Source organism: Phaethon lepturus, unplaced genomic scaffold, assembly GCF_000687285.1.
Source record: "Phaethon lepturus isolate BGI_N335 unplaced genomic scaffold, ASM68728v1 scaffold4979, whole genome shotgun sequence".
In the NCBI taxonomy this organism is placed as follows: Eukaryota; Metazoa; Chordata; class Aves; order Phaethontiformes; family Phaethontidae; genus Phaethon; species Phaethon lepturus.
The window spans coordinates 72,846-91,216 of record NW_010565376.1 but is presented as its reverse complement, the minus strand read 5'-3'; the positions used below and the strand labels follow the sequence as shown (position 1 = coordinate 91,216).

General features: G+C 40.8%; 1 protein-coding gene across 1 annotated transcript in view; it reads right to left on the bottom strand.

Annotated features, from left to right (window-relative positions):
• Window positions 1–18,371, bottom strand: part of RFTN1 (raftlin, lipid raft linker 1) — an 86,538-nt gene that overhangs the window by 4,997 nt on the left and 63,170 nt on the right. The window contains exons 6-7 of the mRNA XM_010295157.1: window positions 11,131–11,246; window positions 303–406 (exon numbers count right to left, since the gene is read on the bottom strand). Coding sequence (XP_010293459.1) covers window positions 303–406; window positions 11,131–11,246 — 220 coding nt within the window. The remainder of the gene's footprint in view (window positions 1–302; window positions 407–11,130; window positions 11,247–18,371) is intronic.

The window sequence follows — 18,371 nt, the reverse complement described above, 5'->3', positions numbered from 1 at the left end:
CAGAGCAGGAATTTTACAATCAAGATGTTTACAGAGAGGCAGAGACAATACCCAGAAAATTCATGCAGAAACCACACTGCCACCTCGCAGTATCTTCCTCACCAGACATGTGCTTCCTGCCCCACGTGGCTTGTGATGCTCTGGAAAGCCAGAGAACAGCCGCAGCAGGGTTTGCAAGGGCAGCTACTGCTCGCATGCAAGGAGATCCGCGCTAACGGCACGGAGAACTGCCTGTACTGACAGTGGTGCTCATACAGTGACTTCCCCGGCCAAAAGGCAGCATCCACACACCCCCCTCATACCTGTTTGTCTTCACTATCGGAGTGGGAAGCACACACGTCAGCTGCCAGCCGTACATGGCAAGGGAATTCAGCAGCGGAACATAATCTGTCTGCACTTCAACTCCCTAGGAAAGAAAAATCAACGGTTAGCATCATCACCTGGAGTGGACATTGTTTGACACACACCAAAAAAAAACCCCCAAAAACCAAGAAAAAAATACGTGTGTGGATTTTCTGGGAGGGAGAAAAGAGATTTCGTACTGAAGTGGGTCATTTTGTATGCTCAGCTAGGTAGGAAGGAAAACATTTGAAAACATGAGACAGGGGACTGATCACCCGTACATCCCAAGCTGTTATTAAATGAGTTTGTTTAAACTGGTAAACATCTGTGATCTTGATTTTACACTGCCCAAGTCATCCATCTAGCTCTAGATGAGTCCAGATCTGAACAGGGCAAATTCACTGTATTTTATCAATTCTCTCCTCCCAAGCAAAAAGATACTCAAGTAGTTAAAAAATGACAACATTGCTTTGCTTGGATTCTGCTCTTGTCTAAGCTACAGCGAACCTTGAAGATCTGTACTGAAATCACTCAGGTTACTCTACCATGATGGATCAAAAGCAAAACAACCAACAAGAACAAAAATAAAATGTAAGTACAGGTCTATGCTTCTTATCACCCACAAATACACATCGCTTCCTTGTTATTTTGAATCAGGAAATCTGTGGGCAAGACCAAAAATGTTGCTTTTCAGTGCAGAAATCTGGCTCCAGCTGCAGATCTACCCAGCAGAGCCTTGCTAATTCTCTTTCTACTAGGTGGCAAACCCTGTAATTCGCACAGAAAGAACCACTGGTGATTTCAACAAAGATTGCTTCAGTGAGGTGTCTAACTGCCAAGACTTTTAGTAATTTAACAAATAGATGCTAGAGCATATTTACTAGCTTTTAATTTTAATAAACACAAAGCAGGCAAATGGTAACTACTAGTCTCTGCAAATATAGCTATATTCTTTTGGAGTAACAATTATATTTGCCAGAAAGCTCAGGCACTTATAACTGGTTTCATGTGCACACAAGGAGTTTTAACTGCCAATTCTCAACACTAAGTAAGGCACAATAGTTTTGCAGCTCCAAAAAAAATCCATTTATTCCACAGTAATAAAATAGTCATTCCATCAGAACTAATCCAAATCCTGCTGTAGTTATTTCAAGGTGTTTTAGTGAATTCCAATTTCAGCTATTCCTTTCTTCTAACAAATGCAATTTAGGTCACTTGGTATCTTCGTAACTGAATGACTGCCTGACTATACCTATTAAAAACCTGATCAGGACTACAAATGCAAATAGCTGAAGAAGCTGTATCAGTCCTGCTTAAAAAAAAGAATGCTTAAAAACTCTACTCCAGAAAGAGCAAGAGAACACTCTACTAATGCTACTTCCGATTTCTGTACAGAGGCTTTCAAGGACTTACAGAGATACTGCTACTTTACAACTCCATCATGTACAGACCAGAATTGCTGACTCCAGGAGAGGAAAATGATGCCCTGCAAGAGGGGAGCAATACCACGTGGCCTTTGACCCATGTCTTCTGATGCGATCAGGACTTATCCTACAGCTGTGATCGTGGTAGATTCAGGGTCTCCTCAGACTCCCATTTCCTTCCATGAGATGAATATTTCCACCCTTTTTCAAGTTTTTAAAATAAAGTGTCCAAGGGTAATGCAAAAATTATGACATATCTAGATGCCTTTAAGAGCTAATGTCTCAAGAAAACACATTAATAACACACGAAGATCTATGAGAGTAGTTAACAATGCCTTCCAAAAATAAAGTCGAAAATATGCAACACAAGCATTAAGGTCAGAGCATCCACCATGGCAAGCCCGCCATGAGGGGCCTGGAAGAACACAGAAAAGGATCTGACCAAAACATTCCCTCCATCAAACAGTGTTTGTAGAGGGAAAAACAGAAAGAGCTCACTCATTTAGAGGGTGTAAGACTAACAGGTCAGGAAAGACTGGCACAGCAGACCTTGTTTGTGCCCCAAGCAACAGCTTATGTTGCAAAGAGGATTTCTATTTTGAATTCATTGCCTAAGGTCGGTGATTAGCAAGAACCTTCTCCTTGCATCAGGATATGCCACAAATGTCAAAAATCAGAGGGAGATTACGGCAATGAGGAAGGACATCAATACCACGCAGAGCTCATTTGGCTGCTGCAGAAGCCAAATTGTTTCAGGGATGGGCCATCACTCCTGCCACAGCCCACTGTCCCCGCAGGCTCTGAGTGGCGAGACACGGCTGGCTTTTGGACCTGTCTGACTTGTCAGGATTAAGCATCATCTGTAGCAGATGATGTTGTATTTCCTAATCTCAATGGGCAGAAGGGAAAAGAGCAGGTAAAGCACGTTCACAAGTGTAAAGTATCAGAAATTAAATTTAAGATTAAAGTCAATTAAGCTTAAAGAAAAATGAAAAAAAAAAAATCTGGAAATTTAAAAAACATTGCTGAAAGAGTCCTGTACAACTGTTATAAAAAGGTGACCTCTTATTTTTCATATATGCTGTTACCTGACCCCACAATCTGCGTGTTAGTCTGTCTGGAGGAAGGAAGTGTATATATTATGCAGAGGTGCACACCTCCTCCGAGCTCCTCACGCTCTTTTAACAAGCTCTCTCCGACTCTGCATGACGCTTCGCTGGAGTCAGACACCGCACCTCTTCCTGATGTTCCCGAGGGAATAAACTACTCCTAATAATTGGCTGCATTTGAAAATGATAGACAAGAGAAAGCAGTCACTCCTGAATAAACAGGTGTAATTCATCTGGGCTTCAAGCTCCTTACTTGCAAATACAGATAAATGAAGCTTTCTTTAAGACCACAAGAAATTACTTTTCCCTCCCCCTCCTGAATCATCGGTTGTAATCCTATCCCACGACTGGAATTTGTGTGCCAGCAGCAGTCACGGCTATACGGACTTTTAATTGGTGTCATATTAAATGCTTTCTAAAGCAAAAATGCTTCAAAACAAACAATACACTGTGGGACAGGCACAGAGGAAAAGAGTCATCTTGTCATTTTATAGTTAATACAATAATTAAAATTATTTTATCTACTATTATTTGAGACAATGGAAATAAAATTTCAAACATGCAGTTCCATAAGATGAAATTGCAATGCCCTTTCTAGCTAGCAAATATTGGATTTGAACACCAGCTGAAGTAGAAAGCATGTGCCAGAGTTCTACTGAAAAAGAAGTGTTCAAATAATGCATCTCAAACTGGGAGACATTTCATTCAGTGAAAGGGTGGAAAATTTTAATTAACTTGCTTCCCACTCTCCTGTGGATGATAAGTAAGCTCTGATCACACCTTGAGTGTCAAGAAGCCAGAGCATATTAAGCTAGGTTTTTCCCTTGACTTGCATCACATGAAACAAATTAATTTTATTTATAGTTGTACTGTTTGTTTTCAGCATTTTCTCCTTTCACAGTTGCTTCTGCTCATTAGAAAAAAAAAAGATTAAAAAATTATACTAATAATATCTAGGGCAAGCCACACAAACAACTGCATTAACAATTTTTCTTTCCTTCTTCCCCCCTACTGTGGCAATTTTAACCACAGCAAGATAATAAACAAGACAACTACTAAGCTCTGGTGAGACAGAAAGAAGTTCTTTAGAAATCATTCTTTCCTGGGTTAAGTGAATGTGGTTTAGTTACAAGGCAGCTATGGATTGTCACTATTTAATATTTTTTTCCAACATGGATTAAAAAAACGGAAGATTGAAAATCCCATTAAATAAAACTTAATAAAATCTTTATCAGCAAACCCTAACAGACTGCATACTAAGATCTACAGACAGATGGCAAAGAGGATGGGAAGTAAAAAACACAAGTCGCTTTGAAAGTGTAACCTACAGTTTGTGGGGGAAAAGGGGCAGGGTGTTCAAACCCAGCTCCTTACAAAAAAATAGAGGGGAGAGCCCACGAGGGCGGCAACATGCACCCCAGCCAGTGCTGGTCACCAGTCCCCCCCCATTGCCAAAACCAGAGCTTTCTCCTAGGGCACTGAAGGGAGGAAGAGGAAGTGGTGAAGGCAGGACTTGCACCTTAGTGGAAAAGAGAAAAAATAAAATGAGAGAAACTGAATATATGGGCTGCCTGAGAATGACCTGGTAAAAGCGTGCTGCAAATGCTTTATGTTTGCAGTAACACAGCCGACAAGGGAGACTAAATCCAAGCTCTAAATTTGTGAATTATTTACCTTTTTCTTTTTCAGACTTCTTCCAAAGGTAATTTCTGCTAATAATATAACATTATTGATCCATTTAAAACACTTACTGGAAGCAACAGAGAAGTTTCACAAGTGTTTCAGCAATAAAAGTTGGACTATGCTCCTCCAATACTGAGCTGCTCCTGAATTTCCACGTGTAATACACCACAGCGCCTTGTGAGCAGACACTGGCTACGCATCCGTTAGCTGGGAAGCAGAGGGCATGGGGTGGCTCCTGCACCCTTAGAAACCACCAGTGGTTTTTGGCAGCCAATGGGTCACTGACCAATGCAGACTAGCTCTCCAACTGTGTGGGGCCCAAGTGAAAAGTTAATAGGAAAAAAACTCATAAATAAACCCACAGACAGGCTTTTTGCTCATTATACTGGGCATATGTAGTGTAGAGTTATTTATGATTACTTAATATATGTGAATTCATGCACTGTGAAATATTTTTGAGAATATAATAAGGCTGTGACACTATATGGGGTAGCATCCTGTTACGACAGTTTTTCTGCGACTCAGATGTATCCAGTCACAATTTCAAACACACATAGGCTGCTGAGCAGCATTCACATCTCTCTCCCCGTCTAGGGTAAAAACAACCAAAAAACCCTCCTGGACCCACAAAGGCCACTTCTCTCCATGACTTCCACAGATGCAAATCCTACTTTCTAGCGTATGTATAAACTAAGAAAAACATCTGAGTGCTCCTGATACTGCCTGCACCTGTAACACAGAGGCACATTTGCACAGCAACACAATTTTGCATTTATAGAAGCACAGAATAGGTAGCAAAAGCTCCACAAGGTGAACATCTTGACACAGAGGGTTCTCCATGAAGGAAGCATAGAAGCATCTTATGAAATGGGTTAAACTTACTATTGCACAGGCAACGTACACGTGATAGGACAACTCCACATAACCAGCCACGGAGCACAAGAAATAAATGAGATCTAGCAATCCATCAGTACATTTTCTTAACTAAATCTGGCATTTTTAGTTTCACAGTTCCTGCAACACTTGTGCACTGTATCTTAAGCTGAGCGCTGATTTTACTGTTTGTCCATCAACTGTTTTGGGGAAAAAACCCAACACAGAAAAACACTACCTGAGAACTTCCATACTCCAGGGTGCCTTACCACACACAGCTTAACCATCTCCACGCAGCTTCCCCAGGATAATTTCCTTTGGTTATAATTTATTCTCCAACAAAATTTAGCTTTTGCAAAAAGGCTTTGTGCATCACTCCACCATTACGAAATAATCTATTTCCACGTGAGAAACACAGCTGGAGCACAGATTCTCTAGTGCCACCAGTTCAGGAGCAGGAGAGCAAATGTTGGCACTGCCCTTCACTTGCGTGCAGGCTGCGTATGCAATTTATGGGGTCCCAGCACCTGCTTCCCCTGTGCCTCAAAATGCTGAGGCCCCTCCCAAACCTGCCTGGCAGCAGCACAGGGTGAAAGAGCTGCATTAGCCAGGGCACTACTGCATGGCTAAAGGAGACCTGCTGGGGAAAAGAAGCATGGCTTGTGCCCCATGTGGGTGTTTTAGAAAGTATAAAAGAGGACTGCAATACTTTTCCTCAGCTTGTTCTTAAGTGGAAAGTTCAGATCTCATATGCTCACTTTTTCCTGGAAGATTTTACGGGTGAGCAGAGAACTAATTGCTATCTCTGATCTTGTCACAAACCTAAGCAAAACGTGACAGGTAAGAAGTGATTTTTTTTTTTATTCAGATTGTTTTAAATCCTGTGCTTTTCTGCCTGTTTACGTCAAGTGCCCTGTACTTACATGGAAGAAATGTTCGCTTTGTTAGACATTCAATACTGGAAGTATCAGGAAAGTTCCAAATTCATATTGCTAGATTTTATTACTAAATTTATCAACAAAACAAAAAAAAGATTAGCCTGTGCATTTTAATCCTATATAGAGCATATGTCAACTGAGTTCAGCAGACAAATATATACATATATATGCAGCTTTCATGTCTTACATAAAAGAAAGCAACAGTAACTATAAAAACTTGTTGAAGATAACAGGGTTTTGTTCATCTTTTCCTGAAAAGCAACAAGGGGCAGAATGCTGAAGTACTATGCCCAGGCAACATACACGTCCTTTGGGTGGTAAAGAGGGTCACGCGCACAACTGCATTTCATGCCCATCACCATCAGCTCCTTTGCTGACCTGGTCATGCCCTTCTCCCATGGCTAGAGACAGCAGAACATAGCTTAACTGACCTATGACCTAAATCAGATTCACAGACAAATCAAATCCTCATTTCCAGAGAATTTGTTTCAAGGCTTACATTAAGGCAACTTGCAACCTAGGCTCAGCAGAGATAATTTTTTAAATCTTTTGATATGTTGCATTTTAAAAGGTTTACCCTGTCTACAGTGGACACTGACCCCATTCAGTTCTGCCAGGGAAATGGCAACACCATAATGAATTTGAGATTTTAATTCAGGTCAGTACACCAAAGACATGATATAGCAGAAAATAAAAAAGTGATAAATTGCCTGCTGAAGATTTTCAATGAGATAATACCTGTAAATTAAGGACAATATTTTCAGAATGAACAAGGCTTCAGAAGCAGAACAATGCAGAAATCTAAAATAAATGTTATAGCACTCAACTTTAAAGACAGCATTAGCTATTTTGTCTTGGGTAATGGGGAAGAGAAGGTGACAGATTAGAGTTGGGGAGATGGAAATCATGCAGGCTCCGATTAATCAGAGCTGTCTACCCACATTTGCCTACACAAGCAGAATTAAAACCATCAAACAAGTTTCAGTGCTAGATCTCAGGGCTGCGGTGGAAATAATGTGCCCTGACGTTTTTACAGTTAAAGTGATAGGGATGATAGCAGCATTTTGTCATTAGAAGTTCTGTGGTCATTTGCCGGGGATGCCACAGCTCTACTTTGAGAAGAAAGAGTTAAATAACTCAGAGCTATTACATCCTGTCTGCTGCTTGGCGGGACCACATACTGTGACAGCTGCGAGCTTTACATCCTCTACAAACTGACATTTTACACACATACTGGGTGCATCACACTGTTCAGCTTGTTTTCTCTATTAGCCTTAGCAATTAAAAAAGGCAGCACTTTCTCTGCTAAGAGGTGTGCAAAGCCCTCTCTTTTGCCTTTATGGTTAAACAGCAGAACTTTAGCTTTTCATTTAGAAAGGTTCTCTTTTTATTACTAAGGGCATTGATACAGGCTACATGTCTTCCTTTTTTAAAACAGCTTGCTTTTGTTGTGGCTGGGGTTCTTTTGTTTGTTTCTTCTTTTTAACTGGGGTACAGCACAATAAATCTACAGAGAGTACAGACCACATCTGAACTCCATAGCTCATCCAGATAATCAAATCTGATACAAATTTAAAATAAGGATCCATTATATACATATTTATGTCGTGCTGCCCATCAGGGCTTCTTCCACTGCCTTGGTATAAATGAAAATGACAAATGGAAAAGGTTAATCTAGATCACAGCTGAACCTATATTAAAAAAAAAAAAGAAAGTCTACATTAATGAGTCATTCCACTGTTCCATAATTATCTCTGTGATGATTATACTTTGAAGTACTCATAACAGAAACAAAGTCTTTACAGGCTTCTGTCGCTACTGAACTCTGTCTCCTTCCCTCTACATCCTCCATTTTACAGTCCTTTCCTCTGCCACTGCATAAATCTATGTTTATGGTAAATAAAGGTGAATTCTGATGGGGTTTATCAGAGAGGTGACTTGGTCCTCCGGGTATGACATTGGGCAAATGCCTACAGATCCCCCAGCTTCCAGTATTTCTTTCATTCATTTGATGACTTCACCTACCTATGCCTGTTGTGTCTCAGAAAGCATCAGGCATGAAATATCCAGGTGCTTATTTAAATGTCAGAAGAAGAAAACGGAGATGGTCAGCTCTGCGTTTCCTCTGGTAAGATCTTTGCAAGAGTTCCCCAATGCCTCAACCTCCTTTCTTCAGGAGGTTTTTTTCTTCTCCATATTCTTACACTTTCAGGTTGGTGGGTAAACACATTCATAACGTCCCCAAAAGAGGGGAACTTGATCTCAGAAGAGCAAAATCACTAGCGAAAACCCAGCATCCAAATTTTAAATTACAGCAGAGATAATTTGATCATATTGACAAGCTGTGTATATGCTCAGTCAGTTTCTGAAACTGCACCTACCAAATCTTATGTCTGGAACAAGAGATTCTCCATGCTAGCCCTCACACAGACCTGGTGTGCAGCACTACAGCATCTCTTGACATGCCAGATGGCATTGGGAGGTTGATTCCTTAATCTGTTGACCAGCTGCGTCTCCAGCATGGAACTGCTAGAACTGAAGGCAAATGACACTGCACCTACCAGGACTCTAACACTTCAAGGGGCCCTTCTAGAAGATACTCTTCCACTGTGTCTTAGTGTTTTGGTCACCATTCTGCCATCACAGGATCCCCATTACCAGATGCTGTCCTTGCCATGTCGCTTGAGACAAACTTTCTTGTGTCCACACAGAGCAATAGGGGCCATTATGCAAAACCTTGCTGCAATATCCTATTGAGACAGGGAACCCTTCACTGGTTGTCTATGAGCCAAATTGATTCAGACCAAGAATCCATTTAACTCAGGAAGCAGTCTTCAACACGGCTCTAAGTCACAGCTAAGAAAAAGTAACATATATCAGGACAAGCACGTAGGATACCTGCCCCAAATATTTTGTGTACTTCCTCTCAGCACATCTGGTTTAGTTTCCACTGAAAGGAATCCAGTTTGTGCAATATGAAACCATTTTGTGATGTGATTCTGTGATCTTAAGTGGGGAGGATCAAGGGGTTCACTTAAAAAACACACTCATGATCTGAATTAAAATGCTTGTATAAACACAGAGATAGTTAAGGTAGAGGAAAAAACAACATTGCTTCCACCTGAACCCATCTAAACTTCTTGAACCTACCGCATTCTCCAGAAAGGAGTTCCACAATTCTGCTGCCTGCTGCATAAAGAATTACCTGAATTATCTCCTTTTTGTTTGTTTTGCACCTGGCCCTGACTAGTGCCATTTGACAACCCTTAGTTCTTATACTGGAAGAGATGGCAAACAGTCAGTCCCAATTTACATGCCTCCCATGATTTAGGAGACCTCTACCTATTCCGTTCCCTGGAACCCTTCTCTTTTCCAGGCTGAAAGAACACACCATGTAAAGTCCTCCTAATATGGAAGCTGACTCCATCACTGATCAACCCCACTGCTCTTCTCTGAACATTTACAGTGCTAACATAACCTCTGAAATAAGGTGCTGTCAAACCACGGCTTATACTGTAGTATGTAGTAGTATATGCTTGCTGTTTCACCCTCTACTCCTTTCCTAACAGTTTTTAACATATGGTTAATATTAAAGCTTCTTAACATTTGCCTTCTTGATCAGCACTGACCTAATGCACTCATGGAACCATCTGTCATTATCCCAAAACCTTGCTCCTGAGTGGCAACACCACAATTTGACCCTAAAAATGAACAAGAGCTTACAGTCAAGTCTGTAATAACTGGAATAAAATTAAATGTAATATAGGAATTGTTTGTTCAGATGCACGTTAGCACAAGAAAAGCTGCCATTAACACATTACACTGTTCTTCAAGAAGTTTCCAGCCATTATTGTATGGCCATTTCTTGCTACACTACAAAGTCATCATCTAATGACCAAACTCTTAACCCTATTCTCCTGGAATTTTACACATTTAGTCTAGCATCTGTCCTATTTTCCCTTAATCCATCCTTTTGGTATGTGTGTGCCTTGCTTGTCTTTCTTAGGATTTTACACCTCTAACAATATATTCCAAATGAAAAGATCAGGCATTGCCTTTATAGATACATAACATGTATTTCTGGCAGATTAATCAAATAAAACAAGACAAAACAAAAAAACTGTAATATTTATGCAATAATATCTTCTTTTCCCCCCATGATCTTTTTGCTTCAAGTCACAAAGAATTTTAAGCCCAACTTTTCAAATACCTATCTGTGTATCAAATTTGTTGTGGAAATTTGGTACTGACTGATCTGATCTAAACAGTGTTTCTACTGATCTGAGGGTGCACTTGGATCAGGAAAAAGCCAATCTATGACACATGTGGTTTGTTCTTTCAGCAGATGAAGGAGGTCAGACAGAAGCAAATGCAGCTAAGCCTACCTAATGGGTTGCTGCCTTTAGAACTGCGATGCTACGGTGACTTGTGTGATCATGTTACCCTGACAACCAGTGGAGATCTTCTTTACAGTTAATCTAGCAGACATCTGTATTTTTGGGACAGCCAGCCCTGAGTTTCATTGCTCACCATCACTCACATTTCCTAGCCCCGCCAATAAAGCACGAAGACTATCAAAATCAAAAGTGCATTGTACAAACCTAGAGTGTGGTTAACTGGCATTACTGTTATGTTGCACCCCTTTACCTCAGTTGCCTGTCTGACACTGCTGAAGCACAGATCAGTACGTGACAATCTGCCTCACAATCTTGGACTGTTTTGATTTACAAAAAAATCTAAGATGAAAAGCCGCAGACATACCTTCAGGACAGTCCACTGCTCTACAACAATTGCGTCATAGCCCTGCATGGTTTTACTGTCTTCCACAGCAACATCTTCAAAGAGAAATACTCCATCCATTGTCCCATGTAAAGAATCTGCGAAAAAACAGGGTTATCTGTAAGCTTTATGGAAAGCACCCCATTGTATAGGGAGGCGTTTGAATTTATTAATAACGAATTCTTCCAAGGATATTAATAACAAAGCGGATAGACCTTCCTCTGATAATCCAGCTCTATTAAATGAGTAAGACTAATATCTCTAGCAGTTTTTAAGAGTAATCCTACTCTCTAATAACAAACCTCACTGTACACTCTGTTACTTCAGAGTTTGTCCTCAAAAACCACAGCTCTCCCATTTTGAGCAGGCAAAATTAATTCAGCCCTCAGTTCAGCGGTACTGCTCACCTACTTGAAGTTATACATACACTCTGGGGGCTAAAGGCCATGTATCAGGTCAACTTTCCAAGGGCTTTTCAAGGTACGCTGATATTAATGACTATACCCATTCATTCACACAAGTCAGAACCCTACATATGCATCAGCCATGGCAGTTACAGTGATCTACAAGTACATGTAGATGATCTGGCATATCTGAACAGCATGAAAGAAAAGATACATTCATAACTATTTAATCAACTTATGAAGGCATTTTGACCATCTGGTTTAGTGGCTCTCTGTTCTCATTTGCATTCCCAGCACATTCAGCCTTTTTTCAGACAACACATACTATTCAAGCAGCACTTTCTCCTTCAACTTAGCTGTACACTCCATAACCAGCAGTCACTCCCATACCCAAGAACTCACGTTTTGTCAGCTCCATGACAGAACAGAATCAGAACATCTGAAAAAAAATTACTTACCTTTCTTTACTAAAATAAGCTAAATGATGAAGCAATAGAATTATATTTAGAAAAACTGTAAATAAGCACTACTGTACGCTTTCAGTCATACTTACCCTGTATGACTGATTATAAAGACCTTGCTCATCCCCTCCCCAAGTGTTAGCAAAACTATATTCCTTGCACTGGTATGATACACGTTTTTGAAATGCAACCACACAAGCCAAACCAACAGATTCTTAAATTGACAGGAGAATCTTCTGGATAAGTCTGCTTAGCTGTTTCAACAGGTCCTCCTGCTTTCCCTGGTGGATGTTAGGAGGTCAAGAAATGCCAGCAGGAAGGCATTACTGTCTCCAAGGGAAAACATATATCAAACTCAGAAGCGATTTTCACAAAGGAGGCAGTGAAAAGGATTAAGAGGTTTCTTACCTCTTGCAGACACGATCTCAGTCAACATCTTCCAATGTCATTATGTGATATAAATTCAATTTATTATCTGGAAATAATAAATTTGTTGTGGTCTTTGCCCACAACAAACCAGACTCCTACATTTGAAGCCTTATGTCTACAAACACACTGTAGCAAGACTGTTGCTGCAGGTATCAAGCATTTGCACAGCCCTTTGCTTCTATTTCCATGGTCCACTACTCTCTCTTACTGCAGTTTCAATCAAGTCATTAAGTTGTAAGCGAGCAGATGCAAATAGTCGTACCTAAAATACAACAGGATATTTTTTTTTTTTCATTTGCTGGTGAAGGAAAAAAGTTGTAAACCATTTACTAGGGACTCTCCTTGGGATTCTGTTGGGAGACTCAAAGAAGCAGAAAAATACACCGTGTATTTTCATGCTGTCTCCTCAGACAGGCTTCCTGTAACTCTGTTTAGAATAAAGAGGAATGAAGACTCCTCACCACTACAGTGAGCCAGTATTACACACTGCTCCAAGGAGGACAAAATGGACTACAAAGCAGTAACTCCTGTCATCCAGATGAATTTTTCATACAAGTGAACAGATATTTTTGTTGTTAAGTAACAGGCCAGATCACTAAGTAGCTGGGTTGCAGGTTAGAAAACATAGGGAGAACAAGCTCGTCACATACAAATGGGTACAAAAGTTACTTATCATATTTCATTCAGAAATGGCACTTTGTTAGACCCTACGTTTCAAACTGGGAACCAACTCAACTTCTGTGTAATGTATTGCATTCCAACACACACACCCTTACCCAAATCTATCTTAGGATGCATAATGTACAAATAACCTTTTAATTTTCCAAAGCAGGAATGACAGGACAGCACCTAAGGCTGAAATCAGAAACCCAAGGATCCCTACTAGACATAGACACCCAGGTCTTGCCAGGAAGCCTTATACAGCATCGGCATACTGCTCCTGTATCATGAATTCTCTTAATGAAATACAGTGTCGCACTGTTGGCACAACTGCAGCTTGAGCTTGCCCCACGCATTTGCCAGCTAATTAATAAGCGAACAAAACACAATCAGCATGCATGTGTTTACACTCACTCATAAATCATCCTTTATGTTTCACTCTGCTGCGCATTCCACTCGCGCAGTTCACAGTTTCCACATATGTGAACATTATGGCACATATGTAACGTTTTAGAAACTAATAGCTGAGCTCATGAGACCCTACAGGCAGCAGATAAACTTGACTGCACTTCCTTGTTGGATGTACAATGATTACTGTTGAATGCTACATCCAGTCAATCCTAAGATCCATTAATTTTTTGGCCGGGAAAGAAAGCTATAGAAAATGAGAAGAGGAAAAACGATGAGGGAGAGACAGCTGCTGCATACTGGTGTCTTCTCAACAGAGCAATGTGGGTGAAAAACTCTGTAAGAGAAACTGGTTGTTGATAGTTATTAAGATTTTCCCGCTGAAGTGTAACCAAGTCTCCTCTCTACCTGTTGTGCCACGACGTTTAAACTTTCATGCCATGAATGCATGTCTGCCAATTCTTACACCTTGGCCGTACATCTTCCCTTTTACATGTCATCTACTACTCTTCCAGATAAAAGGGGGAGGTCAAGGAAAGAATAATTGGATCATTAATTCCTTCACATGTGAAGCAACTGGGATGCCGAGAATAGCACAGAAACAGGAGAAAGCATCATAAAGAGAGCTAATGGGGTCATATTTTGGAGAAAAGACACAACCCATGCTACAGTGTCAGGGTCAGCAGGGAGCAGCAGGAAGTTCAGGGAAACTCTTACACCGAGGTGTCGAAGGGAAAGGAGATGGACAGATGAGCTCAGTCTACGTGTAGTACCTTTATCACACAGATGCTCTAGAGTCTGTAGCAACTTAAGTCTACAGTCACCTGTGCTAGAGCTGGCCAACTAGGTGAGATTCACATAATCTAACATTAGATATTTATGATATAGAGGTCTACAGCGGAGTTAGTCATCCAAGGCTGTCTTTACAATTGATGGAGGGAAATCATTATTTCATTCAGGACCCAGTTTCATAGAACAATAGAATAATTCAGGTGGATGGGGACCTCAGTAGGTCTCCAGTCCAATCTCCTGCTCAAAGCAGGTTCAATGCAAGTGCAGAACAGATTGCTCAGGGCTTTATCTAGTTGCATCTTGAAAATCTCCAAGGATGGAGTCTGCACATCTTCTTGGGCAGCCACTTCCAGAGCCTGACTGTTTTCATGAAGAAAAAGGTTTTCTTTATATCCAGCCTGGATCTCTCGTTTCAATTTAAGCACTTTTTTTTTCATCCTCCTACCATACACCACAGTCAAGAGCCTGGATCCATCTTCTTGATAGTCTGCTCACAGGCACTGCCAGGCACTGTTATGCCCCCCAAAGCTGTCCCTTCTCCAGGCTGAACCAAGCCAACTCCTTCAGTCTTTCCTCACAGGACTCCAGCCACTGACTTTATCGCCGCTAAAATAGCTCCAGTTTGTCAACATCTTCCTTGTCCCTTTGGGGGAGGGCCCAAAACTGGACACAGTATGTGGTCTAGATGCAATCTAATAAGCACCAAGTAGAGGAGGATAATCATTGTCTTTTATGTACTAGCTATATTCTTGTCGTTACAGCCTGGTATGCTGTTGCCTTCTCTACTACCAGGGCATACTGTTGGTTCATCTTCAGCTCGCTGTCTACTAACATCCCCCAGGACCCTTTTCAACAGAGCTGCTACCCAGCCAGGCAGTCCTCAGCCTTGATTAGTGAAAAGGCCTCTCCCTTCCCAGAGGCAGGACATTTGTGAAAGAATTTCAAAAAGCTCCTGCTGGCACATTCTTCCAGCCTGCCCCGGTCCCTCTAAACAGCAGCCCAGTTTTGAAGCACATCAACTGCAGCCCGGAGTGTGGGATCATCTGCAAATTTGACAAAAGCAAGCCCCACTGCCTCCTCTGCTTCATTGATAAAGTTGTTAAACACAACAGGTCCCAGGATAGATCTCTGTGGTACTCCACTTCTTACTCCAGATGAAGTGCGACCTATTAACCATGAACCTCGCCATGCAATCAGATTTTTACCCATCTAGTTGTACTACCATCCAGGCTGTAGGGTCCTAACTTGAATACAAAAATGTTGTGGGAGTCACTGTCAAACTTCCTTGATGAATTCACCCAAAATGACATCTACTGCTTTTCCCTTCATTCAAAAATCCAGTGATTTTATCACAGAAGACAATGAGTTTGTCAATACTTCACAATGAGTGAAGTATTTAGTCTTGTTAAACCCATGCTGACTGTTCCCAGTGACTTTCTTCTCCTTCATGTGTCCAGAAATGAAATGTGTTCTGATAGGACTCACTCAGTGATTCACCCAGGAATGAAGTGAGGCTGACCACCCTGTAGGTCCCTGTATTGTCCTTTTGGACTTTTTTCAAAGATGGATGCAACCTTTGCCTTTCTTCAGTGTTGGAAACCTCTCCTGATCTCCATGACCTTTCAAAGATGACTAAGAGTGGCCTTATTATGACATCAGCCAGCTCTCCCAGCACCCCTGGATGTAGACCATTTGGCCTCAGGAACTCAAGAAATCCCTGTCTTGATCCTCACACACTCGTGTTAGTCCTGCACCTCCAGGAACCTTGCCTCTAAGCTCAGAGGCCTGGAAGTCTATTATCAGTAAAGACTAAGGCAAAGGAGGCACAGAGTATCTCAGTCTCATCTAGGTCTGCTGTCACTAAAGCACCCACTCCAATCTACCTGATCTCTTCTAGATATCTATGTAGGATGAGGTGGATTACAACACAAACCCTACTGACTATATTGGTCTAGACCTAGATCTCCATTGATTATAATGGCACTTTTGGGCAACAATCCATATACAGATACTTGCAGGGCAGATGCCTACATTTAATCAGCTGAATCTTACCTAACCTATCTACAAAGATCAGCCATCTAAAGCTTTAGATGGTCAGTTGATACTTCCACTTTCCACTGTTTCTCATGCAAAGTATTTCCTGATTATGGTGCAGTTGTATTCTCTTTTGGTAATCTCTTGTTCAGTAAGATTCAGCTCCTGGAACTTAGCATACATTAAAAAGGTCTTCAGTAATTTAAAATGTTAGTTCATTTGCAATAGGGCAGTAAGGAATGCCAATAAAACAAATCATTTTGACTTTGCTATTTGTGGTATCATTTCCCAATGTCTACTCTTGAACTGACATAACTTCACTCTTTCTTAAAGAAAAGGCTCTGAACGTAAAGGTTACAATCACTCTCCTTCCTCTGCACATGTTCCATTACCACTGCATTTTTTATTAAGGTATCCTACTGTGCACAAAAAGCTATTTTCACTGGGATGTATAAATATTTGATGTAGCACGGTTGACAAAAAGCTGTTTTGATGTTCTTGTTTCTGATTTGCAAGAAGTGTATGGGAAAAGATTTCTTACTTTACCACGACAGCTTTACTAGTGGGCAACAATTTTCCCCTTCTGGCCTTTGAACTACAAATCCCCCTTATCTAGGAAACTAACCTTTAGGCTGCTGTTGCTCTCAATGAGGAAAACTAGCTATCTGTGCCTTTATGGGGCATGTGACCTGAATATTGGCCTTTCCTTCATATTTATACTCCTACCTCCTCCTGAATCTTTTTACCTTCAGTACACACAGAGAAAAATAATTCCATATGGATGATAAAAATGCCAGCCACTTCAGTGGATAAGGTGACTATAATTGGCCAAATGCATCACTGGTTCATCTGTCAGAGGCAGTGATACAACAGAGACAATCAATCTGGCCCTCTAAAACCCTGACTATTTTCCTCTTCCAAGCAACTCATGTTTTGCTTCATTTGCTTTGTCTCTAAGTACTGTCAAAGTTTTCTCGTTGGTTTGCTGGCTATTTCTAAGTTTGAGAGCCAGGAAATTCACAGACAGAATGGTAAAACAAATACAAGAATGCTAGGCATTTAAAGACTTGCAGTTCAAAACAACTAAAGATGACCAGGCTTGTGATTACTCTGTTAAGGCATCAAAATATAACCTTAGCTTTGACTCTTCCTCCCTTCTCACTCTCACCTTCTTACACTGCTGATTGGAGACTTGCTGTTACTGGAAAGGAAGGGACCTCACCTGTTGTATCTTTTTCATTTGCAGTGGTATTAATCTGTAGTTTGCTGCTACTTCTCACTAGGGGAGGGCAAGGGAGAAGTCCGATGATGACTTTAGATCACTCCTGATGACTCAGGATCAGTTTACACCTGGGACTACAGGAAGAATTAGCAATGACATGACTTGGATGAAAAACACCAGCAACTGACTGAACTCCAAATTTAAATAACTTACTTGTCAACATAAGAACACTCAAGCACCAAGCAAGCTGCTGTTTCTAACTTACTGGCAAAATCTGAATACATTTAATATATGGTGTAACTCTGCGTGGTTTACATATTGTAATTTGCAATTGTGTTATATTTCTCTTTATAATTATCTGGTACAATAAGCAAAAAGAAACAATTGTTATCAGTGAACTTCAAAACTCTTTTAAAGACTAATTATTAAACTGCTGGCAGAAGGAAGAAACAGATTTATGACTACTGACAATCTGGAAATCTTCACTTCATTGGGCATTCCAAGGACAAGGGGGAAAAGATGATAACAACCCTGCTTTTCAGTCTAATAAGCAAAATAATGAATTCATACTTTAAGCCAAAGAGAAAAACAGTCCCCAGAACAAAGACATGCGATATAACCAATTAAAGAAAGTATGCTAGTATTACCTTAATTTGGAAGAGGATTAATGAGTGAATAAGGAGACCAGCTATGAAGAGCTGGATAGGCTGCCATAAAAGGCTAGGAAAAAAGTAAGGAGCTGAGAAGCCCTCAGCCCCCTTTTTCTTCCCTCCTCCCTACCCTGGGTTGGTTCATACAGGTTGGTGTATGAGT